The 10,753-nt window shown below is 40.4% G+C and overlaps 1 protein-coding gene and 1 non-coding gene across 2 annotated transcripts; both read left to right on the top strand.

Moving 5' to 3' along the window:
• The first annotated feature begins 1,904 nt into the window (after positions 1-1,904).
• On the top strand, positions 1,905-7,542 carry LOC122483817 (olfactory receptor 10V1). The gene has a single exon (XM_043581218.1). It carries the CDS (start codon positions 4,315-4,317, stop codon positions 5,242-5,244), a length of 930 nt encoding a protein of 309 aa, XP_043437153.1. The 5' UTR covers positions 1,905-4,314; the 3' UTR covers positions 5,245-7,542.
• A 2,802-nt stretch (positions 7,543-10,344) lies between these two features.
• Positions 10,345-10,446, top strand: LOC122484557. The gene has a single exon (XR_006297618.1). It is a non-coding gene; the product is annotated as a U6 spliceosomal RNA (small nuclear RNA).
• The last annotated feature ends 307 nt before the right edge of the window (positions 10,447-10,753 follow it).

The raw sequence follows: 10,753 nt of genomic DNA, 5'->3' as shown, positions 1-10,753 counted from the left end.
AGATATGCCATTGTAGGTCAAATAGGCCAGATAAACCTGAAGTCAAGACATTTTATATAAGCTATCTTTTAATAGTAACAACTTATTTCTGAGACAGTGGCCACTGCTCATTCTATTCAAAGAGGAATTATGCAATATAAGGTGACATAGGAAACTAGACATGGAACCAGAGGTGTGTAAAAGATTTCCCAAAAAATATTAGATACACCTGCCAGGCATTCTACCCAGCAATTTAAATCTTTCTCAGTCTCAAGATAGATAATGGAAGGAATCAATGAATCAGTATACTTTATACACTGCCATGCATCCCAGTAGGTTCTTTTATGGACACTGTTCCATTTTCACCTCACAACATTCTTGTAAAAAAGTGAGGTGTTATTCTGAGCAAATGGAATTCTCTCTCTTAGAGAGAGCAAGTGACTTAGCAAGATCACAAAGCTATTAAGTAGAAAGCTGGAATTTGAATGCACGTCATTCAATTCCAGCATAGCCTCCTCTGTAACCTATTTCTTGGAAGGATCATCTCCCCCAAATTATATGCTTGTTTTATATACGCATTTTCCTAAGTTCTAGTTGTCTAACCAAAGAGGCAGTTTACTGACTTAGTGAAAAGACCACCTTTTAACTAACTTTTCAGCCCTTATTTTAAATGTTGCCTACAATTTTAATTGCGGGAAACTGACAAGGGGGGGGGATGCAAAAGTGTTTTAAACACAGCAAGAATAAGGGGAAATCTGGCCAACAGTCTTGTCCCTATGACTGCACAGAACAGATGACATCCCAATCATCTTTGCATCCCCTGCAGTGCCTTGCATGTTTAAATGATGAATTAAAAAATGCTTGGACAAGTCGAGCAATCTCTTTGGAAGAGATGGACCAGATAATGTGCCAGAGCTCTGATTCTGTGGGCATCTGTGACCTTTTATGGCCACTAATCAACCCGGACAGGAATTACATGAAGGACAATTTGTGGAGAACTCATGGAGCCATGTTCTTCATTGTCTGAATGTAAACAGTCTCAGGAGATGATAAACCATCTTTCCAAAGACTAGCTATCCCCTGAGTGTTTTCTCTGAGCCTCACTTATCTTAGAAAATGGTGACTACTACTTGTTTTCTTTTGAATAATAAGGGAGGAGACTTTCCAAATCAAGACTGTATATTTGGGAAGTCTGGAAAATTATTTTTCATTGGGTAATAGCCAATCTATGGTCTAAATCAGTACATCTAAAGCTTTTCTATTTAAGTACTAATTAATTAGCATGAGAGACAATTTATATTCGTAAGGACTTGGCAAGCAGCCACAAGTAATAAATCTCCTGGAAATCTTGTTTTTAATCTCCCAAAATTCATGCAGATCTTCCTTCTATGTATACTATCTCCACTTTTTTTACATGAAATAATTGTGCAAAAATTTTCAAGGTAAAATTGACCTTTTAAGAAAGCTGCATCATCTTGATTCTGGGACTTCATTTTTGTCCTGGACATAGCTTTGTACCCTGTAGATTGTAGAATATACACATTTTTTTTAAGTTTTTTTATTTGTTTTTGAGAGAGAAAAAGCATGAGTAGGGGAGGGACGGGGCGGGGTGGGGAGAGAGAGAATCCCAAGCAGGTTCCATGCTGCCAGCACAGAACCCGACACAGGGCTCAAACCCACAAACTGTGAGATAGTGACCTGAGCTGAAATCAAGAGTCAGGATGCTAAACTGACTGAGCCACCCAGGCACCCGGAATATGGTTTCGTAAGCATGCATAGATACAAATAACCACCACTATCCCTCAGGATTTATATAAAGAATAGTCAGTAAAGCTTTCAGTTATTTATTTGCACGATGCCCAACATTTGGTTCAATATTTTGGCATCATATAGAAGGAGTATCTGAAAGAAATATCAAGACCATCTTTTGAAATGTGTCTACTTGGTTTCTTCTTTGCAATAACGAAAGCACTTCATATAACCTACAATTCATATAGCTTCCAGATAGAACCTAACTAACTTACATCTTTATCTTGTCACAATGAGGAGACTACCATGGGTGGGGAAATTTGCAGAAAGAAATGAATAGAATAGTTAGATAGGAAACTGGATAATGTGGCACTTGGATTTCTTATTCAGGACCCTGGATTTCATAGTATTTCTCTATGTTTGATTTCCTGTTCCCTTTTCTAGACCTTGTAATGAAATGAAGCCAATGCAGCCTATACATTGCATTTAGACTCAAGTGCTTTGAGGAGATTAGGTGGATTTATGCCCAAGACTTCCTGTGCCCAAGGAGGTGGTAACTGAGAAAACAAATGAACAGAAGGCACCATTTGGAATTTCCATCTCTAGTATCCTTCTTATGAATTGAGTTATTCATTTATATTCACCTGAATAGGTTTGGTTCAATACAAAGCTACTGTGTTGGTTTTGGGACTAGACTCTTAGCCACCAGAAGACAGGATATTAAAACTTCAGGCTCCTATGAAGACCCTTTGGACATCACTCAGGACTCCGGGGCCTGGGCCACAGAAGACCTTCTCTTTGTTTCCATGTTGTCTCTCGTGAAGGATGAATTAAACCACTCTCCTCCGTCTTCACCCAAACATCATAGTTTTTAACCAAATCCTTTCTCCCTACTCCTTGTAAGAGAAAGAAAGGAGATTCTTTTTGTTACATTGTTACGGGCAGCATTTACTAAATAAAACAACAGTCTAGATTGTAATTATGGTTTTCAAATCTGAAAATACTGTAATCTAACATTTTTGTTCTCAGATCTTAGGTGCCCTTTTTACCATTGACCATCTAGAGTTCTACCTATGGATGAAAATATAATCAAATAACAAAGCCATTTAGGAAATATAAAGTAGTATAGAAGGAGGCAGTATGGTATGAACCAAAATCAAGCACGAGACTTTTGTGGTCAAATAGACTGTATTCAAATCCTTCCTCTCTCACTTTCTACCTGTATGACTTCAAAACATGTCTTAACCTCTTTAAGCCTCTGTCTTCATCTGTAAAATGGGATGATAATAGTACAGGACTCTTAAAATGGCTTTGTGGACTAAGTGAACTAATACACCGAAATCATTTTCCACCATGCCTACCACTTAACATGGAATAAATGACAATTTGTCATAAGACGCATCCTCTGTCCTCAGGGAACATAGAATATAATTTGGAATAGGATATAATAAAAGACAGTGTACTAGCACTAAAATCATAACACTCGGAGAAACATAGAATTTCAGGGAAAGGAGAGAGGGATTTTTTTTTAACTGGAGTGACCTAGGAAGACCATGAAAAGAAGAACATGACTTAGAATTTGAAAGTTGAACAGGATTTGGATTAGGCAAAAGAGAGATGATGAGATTTCTAACTGGAAGGAGAATAGAAGTATATGAAGCACAAAGAAGAATGATGGAGAAGAGGCCAATGAGTAGACTCCATAGTACATGACAGGGATAATTGAGGCCATGGTGGGATTAGCCTAAAACACTCAAGTCCAAGAGACACTGGAATCATCAGCAGAGGAGCATGAAGGTCATTTAGGCAACGGGAAGGCACTGAAAATGACTAAGTAGGTGGGTAATGTGATAATGGAGAACAGAATGGATGATAACAGGAAGAGGAAGGAAAATGGGAGATTAGATAGGAGGCTATCACAAGAAACCAAATGTGAGATAACAATGGATAGAAATGACTGGGGCAGTAGAAAAGGACCAAAGCAATAGATATGAGAAATTTTTGAAGGACAAACTATCAGCATTTAGGAACAAATTGAATAAAAGAGAGAAAGCAGCCTGAATCAATGTTTCTAGGTGTCGAGCTAAATTACAGTGTGTGCTGTAATATCACAGCACACCAGGACCACAATTCTCTTTAAATTATAACCTACATCCAATTAAACTTTCCTAAAACGTTTTTGCTTTGAGTTTCCCATGATGAGATAATACCCTATTTTATCCATTTTGTAACTTTGAACTTTAAGCTGACTTTACTCATTCATTCATTCAGTAAATACTTCTTGGAAAGCTTCCTGTATCGGGCATGGTGCTAGGCACCAGAATCAAAGCAAAGAGCATCAAAATCGCCACCATGGAGGATTTCTCAGTCCTCCTCTTCAGGGTAGAGGAGGAAATGAGAGGAGTGGCATATGTGTAAATTATAATATTCCACGATTTGCTCTGAAATGAAAGGGTGCGCATAACCACTGAGATACCTCAGAAAGTGCTCTAACATTAAACAGGGGAATGTGACTGCGTCACATTAAATGTGAGGTACCTAGAGACACATGTCATCTTTCCTTTTTCTAGATCCAGCACACTACCCATGGAAGAAATAAATAAAACTGCAAAGATACAATTCTTCTTTCGTCCATTCTCAGCTGACCCTAAGGTACAAGTAGGGATTTTTGTGGCCTTCCTGACGATGTACCTGATCAGCCTCAGCGGAAACACCACAATTGCAGTCATTGTCCAGATCAACCACTCCCTCCACATCCCCATGTACTTTTTCCTGGCGAACCTGGCAGTTCTGGAAATCTTCTATACATCTTCCATTGCCCCACTGGCCTTGGCGAACCTTCTTTCAATGGGCAGGACTCCTGTTTCCATCCCTGGCTGTGGGACCCAAATGTTTTTCTTTGTCTTCCTGGGTGGAGCTGATTGTGTCCTGCTTGCGGTCATGGCTTATGACCGGTTTGTAGCAATCTGTTACCCTCTACGATACACCCACGTCATGAGCTGGCCCTTGTGTGTGGAGCTGGTGGTAGGGTCCCTGGTGCTGGGGTTCCTGCTGTCGCTGCCACTGACTATTTTGATCTTCCGTCTCCCATTCTGCAACAACAATGAGATCTACCACTTCTACTGTGACATGCCTGCTGTCATGCGCCTGGCCTGTGCGGACACACACATTCACAAGACTGCCCTGTACATCGTCAGCTTCATTGTCCTAAGCGTCCCACTCTCATTAATCTCCATCTCCTACGTCTTCATCGTGGCAGCCATTTTACGGATCCGGTCAACAGAAGGGCGCCACCGAGCCTTCTCCACCTGCTCCTCGCACATCTTAGTGGTCCTCCTGCAGTATGGCTGCACCAGCTTTATATACTTGTCTCCCAGTTCCAGCTACTCTCCTGAGATGGGCCGGGTGGTGTCCGTGGTCTACACCTTCATCACGCCCATTTTAAACCCTTTGATCTACAGTATGCGGAACAAGGAACTGAAAGATGCCCTACAGAAGGCGCTGAGGAAGTTCTAGGTAGGATGATCCCATGACTTGTCAAAATTGGACACTTGAGGGCAAAACGGGATGCTATTAATAATTATGCTGTGACAGCATGCACGAGCCAAGAATGTCCTCGCAAACTAAGATATGGCCCACTGTTCTAGGATCACCAGAGGAGAATACTACTACTGTGTAATTGAAATAAAGCTGTGTCATGGAGGGCAGCATGTCCTGGGCATTGATGGAAGAACATCAACATTTATTGGACTTTATATACTAGGCACTTTACATGGGTTATCTCACTTAGCCCATAGTAAGTACCACTGTCCTCATTTTTTTAGAAAAGGAAACCAAAATGGCTAACAAAAGACATACCCAGGATGAGAACCCAGGTATTTAAAAAATCTAAAGACAGGCCGCCTGGCTCAGTGGCTCAGTTGGTTGAGCCTCTGACTCTCGACTTCAGCTCAGGTCATGATCCCAGGGTCATGGGATTGAGCCCTGTATCGGGCTCCATGCTGAGCATACAGCCTGCTTCAGATTCTCTCTTTCTCCCTCTGCTCCTTTCCCCTGCTTCTACTCTCTCTCTCTCTCTAAAAAATTAAAAATTAAAAAAAATTGTTAATAGAAATCTAAAGACTAAGCTATCTTCACACAATATTGGCCAAGCAGACCCTGAATGCCAAAAAAAAAAAAAGAAAAAAGAGAAGAGAAGAGAAGAGAAGAAAAAAGAAAAGAAAAGAAAAAAAAAAAAGAAAAGAAAAGAAAAGAAAAAGAGGAGGTTTTGCAGTTGGCCAAAGGAAGGGGGACTTTTTTTTAATATGGTTTTGTTGTATTAACCAAAAAGAAAACTCATAACTCTCATAACTTTTAAAGAGCACCCCAGCAATAAAAAGGATAGTAGTGAAGGAAAATGCTACTTAATTTAATAAGTGAAAATATGGGAAAGGGAGAAAGTGAGCCTCGTTGAATCTCGGACTCCACCAGAATCCCTTCTATAGCATCTCAGTGTTCCAGACTCTGCTTGAGCTTCCAAGGAGAGAGATCATTAACTTGTAAGACTCCACATTCTTGTTGGACAACTTGTTTGTTACAGTACCACACGTTCGTTTGAGCTAAAGTCCATCTACAAACAACTTCCTCCCACTGATCCTGTTTTTACCCTCTAGAGCTTTCTTCTCCTTGACAGTTCTTCTAAGTATTAGGATGAATTTTGTGTCTTCTTTTAAGTCTTTAGCTCTCTTCTCTGTAGAGCAAATACTCCATCAGTTTTCTCTCCAGGAGATCATATTTGTATGCTCTCACACCAGTCACCTTCTAATTCTCCCTCGTTCCATGTCCTTCTACAAATTTTCACCCAGAAATGAACACAATCCACTGAGAATATTTTGTTCTGTGGAACTGTTATTTTCCATGACCTGTGAACTATGTTTCTATCAATTGCTCTTGATCACTGTAACCTCTCATAAATTTGGTATCAAATAAAATCTCCATATTGTTTCATATGCCTTTCAATACTGCCTGACCACAATTTATTTTACTAACATATGTGTAGGACTTCTCATTTAACACTAATATATTGATTTTTTTATTGGTTTAGTCCAAGAGATCCAAACTACCAAAGTTATCTTCAGGAATTATATTATTAATCTAGTTTTATGTCATGGTCAAAATTACAATTATATTTCATTTCCTTTGTCGAAATCATTAACCAAGATCTAGAATAGAACATGATAAATAAGCACCTATGGTAGTCCTCCTCTTTGGGAATTGTTGTCCAACTGGATAGAAATATGCTCAGTTAATACCATCAGTGGCACATTGTCACAGTTATGACCCTCCTAATGGATCTCCCCTCCCTGAATCCATGCCCCTGAGAGGCCCTCGTGCCCCTATGGCTATGTGACTTGCTTTAGCCAATGGGACATCAGCAAATATATTGCAAATAGAGGCTTATACTTGCCCTTTGATGTCTGTCTTCCCTTTCTGCCCTGAACCTGACACATGAAGAAGTCAGGGCTAGGATGACACCCAGAGATAAGCCACCAAGGAGGTTCCCTAGACCAACCCCAGTGGATCCACCAGATGACTGCAATCATGTTATTGGACCCCACCAGAAGAACTGCCCAGCTGAACTTGCTTAAAATGCTGACCCACAGAAATATGGGCAAATAAAATGATTGATAAATTTTAAGTCGTTGAGTTTGAAATGATATATTTTGCATCAAAAAATAACCAATTCAGGGACATCTGTGTGGCTCAGTTGGTTGAGTGTCCAACTCTTGATCTCGACTCAGGTCATGATCTCACAGATTGAGATCAAGCCTTGCATCAGGCTCTACTGACAGCACACAGCCTGCTTGGGATTCTCTCTCTCTCCCTCTCTCTGCCCCTCCTCCACTTACACTCTTCTCCCTCTCTCAAAATAAATTTTAAAAATTTTTAAAAATTCTTAAAAAAAAAAATAACCAATTCACCATCCGGTCTACAATAAACTGTATCTTCAAGAAAGATATGGGAAGCCTATCAAATCTCTTCATACACTCAAAATACACTACAGCACTGGTATAAATCTAAACATTTAGACGCCTTATGTTAAAAATGAAGTGCACTTGGCATGATTTATCTTGGGTCACTGCATATGGGCCTTTACATCACCAGGCTTTTCACGTCTACAGATTATCTAATCAATCACGCATTTCCAGAATTTTACTAGGGATTCGCAATGAGATGGTTATCTTATTGTTTTGAAATCCACTGGTAGTTTATAAATTTTTTTATTTCTGTAGCTTCATCTGAATGGGAAAAGAAACATTTCAGTAGTTGTGAGTGCCTTGGGGATGGAGAATATGCCTTTAATCTTGAATTCCCAGCATCTAGTAGAGTGGATAGCATTTATTAGACTCAGCTGATTTACTATCAAGAGATAAATTACATCTAGGGAGGGTGGTTACCGCTCATAAAAACTGTATGTTCTTTATACAAAGGGATTGTGTTCTAGCCTTTTTCTACCATTTGTATCCTTCACTGCTCCCTTCACAGTGATGGTACTCCATAAATATTTGTGGAATTGAACAGGACTTCTTTTGGAGATCTTTTTTTTCTGGTTTTCAGATTTTTTTTTTGATATTTTTATTTATTTTTGAGACAGAGAGAGACAGAGCATGAGCAGGGGAGGGGCAGAGAGAGAGGGAGACACAGAATTTGAAGCAGGCTCCAGGCTCTGAGCTGTCAGCACAGAGCCCGGATGTGGGGCTCGAACTCACGGACTGTGAGATCATGACCTGAGCTGAAGTCAGACGTTTAACCGACTGAGCCACCCAGGCGCCCCTCTGGTTTTCAGATTTTTTAAAATGTTACTGATAAATGCACATTCTTTTTTTATGTTTATTTTGAGAGAGAGAGAGAGAAAGAGAGAGAGAGAGAGAGAGAGAGAGAGAGAGAGAGAGAATGCACACACAAGCAGGGAAGAGACAGAGAGAGAGAGAGGGAGAGAGAGAATCCCAAGCAGGCTCCACACTGTCAGCACACAGCCCAATGCAGAGCTCAGTCCCATGGACCATGAGATCATGACCTGAGCTGAAATCAAGAGCTGGACAGCTGAGCTACCCAGGTGCCCTTATACATTCTTATTATAAACTTTTTTGAAACATTTATTGCTAATACTTATTTTTGAATGCCTTATTTGATTCTATATCTATAAATCCTATATTCCCTAAGACTTGCAGATAATAAAAAATAAAAATGGGAAGTACAAAATACCCATTTGAGAGAAGTAAGTAGAAATTATTATTGCCTATTAAAAGAAGATCATGGGGCACCTGAGTGGCTCAGTCAGTTGAACGTCTGACTCTTGATTTTGGCTCAGGACATGATCTCACAGTTCATGAGTTTGAACCCTGCATGGGGCTCTATGCTGGCAGTGCAGAGCCTGCTTGGGATTGTCTCTCTCTCTCTCTCTCAAAATAAATAAATAAACTTAAAAAAAAAAAAGAAGATCATATATTTTGCTATATTTAACCCAGTTTTAGCAAGGGTATTTTTAAACTTTCATCACTCATAGAAAATTTTGAGAATCTATAACTTTCACTTGCTGCAGAGTGGATGGTATTGATGCATATCCTCTTTATTCCAATAAAGAGCCAAATGGACAGGCATCCTTTGCAATTACACCTGGAAGAAAATCCCAAACAGACCCTCATTTCTCTTGTCATCCTTTTACAGTGTTGCACTGTTCAGAACAGAGGAAGGAGGGTAATGAAGAAAAGTTGAGTCACAAGACACTAGAAAACATGGGGATAGTGCTGACAGAGGAAAGCAGGATATCTGAGGAACCTGTGGGGCCATGAAAAGATGAGAGGAGGGGCGCCTGGGTGGCGCAGTCGGTTAAGCGTCCGACTTCAGCCAGGTCACGATCTCGCAGTACGGGAGTTCGAGCCCCGCGTCGGGCTCTGGGCTGATGGCTCAGAGCCTGGAGCCTGTTTCCGATTCTGTGTCTCCCTCTCTCTCTGCCCCTCCCCCATTCATGCTCTGTCTCTCTCTGTCCCCAAAAAATAAATAAACGTTGAAAAAAAAAAAAGAAAGAAAAGATGAGAGGAGTCAGGAGTTATCACAACGGGCAGCAGGGAGTGGACAGGGCACCAGATCATCTACCATGCTTCTCTGGAAGGAGGATCATGGGACTGAGATCCAGGAAACATGGAGACATGGTTCTAGGAGCTATAAACTGAGAAAGTCACTTTCATCCTGCAAGCTTTGGTCTCAGTATCTAGAAAATGAAAGGATTAAACTAGTTAATACTAGGATATCTACAAGCACTAACTTTGATTCCTTAATTTTCCCACTTTCTGTTCATGTCTATCAATACTCAGGCCATTTCTGCTCATTTTGGACAGGCCACTTTCCTACCCCAATGGTGATCGATTTTTAGCTGCTTCTCAATCAGCATGTGAAAATGAACAATGTGGGCATGACCAAATGGGACAGCAGTTAACCCTTGTCTTCTCCCAAGCAGGACAGAAAGTCTGAATGCTGGGATTCTGTGGGCCTCTGACTTGGGAAACACACCCTCCCAAATGTGGTTTCAAAACTCAGACGTTGCCATGTGACTTTCTTATTATTTAAAAGAAATGAGTGCTCGGTTCACGGCACGTGTGCTAAAATGGAACAATACTGAGATGGGCAAGGAGCCGGCACAAGGATGGTGTGCAAATTCATGAAGAGTTCCAGAGTTTTACAAATAAAAGACTGAACTCATAGATACAGAGAACATATTAGTTGTTGCCAGAGGTAGAGGATGGGGATGGGCAAAATGGGTGAAGGGGGTCAAAAGGTACAAACTTCCACTTATGAAATAAATAAATCTTGGGGATGCAGTGTGCAACGTGGCGACCATAGTTAACAATACTGTGTTGTACATTTGATAGTCGCTAAGAGACAAGATCTGAAAAGGTCCCATCCCAAGAAAAAAAATTGTAACCATGGTGACGGATGTTAACTAGGCTTGTTGTGGTGATCATTTTGCAATACATACAAACATCAA

This window comes from Prionailurus bengalensis, chromosome D1, assembly GCF_016509475.1.
Source record: "Prionailurus bengalensis isolate Pbe53 chromosome D1, Fcat_Pben_1.1_paternal_pri, whole genome shotgun sequence".
Taxonomy (NCBI): domain Eukaryota; kingdom Metazoa; phylum Chordata; class Mammalia; order Carnivora; family Felidae; genus Prionailurus; species Prionailurus bengalensis.
This window is presented reverse-complemented; position numbering and strand designations above follow the sequence as displayed.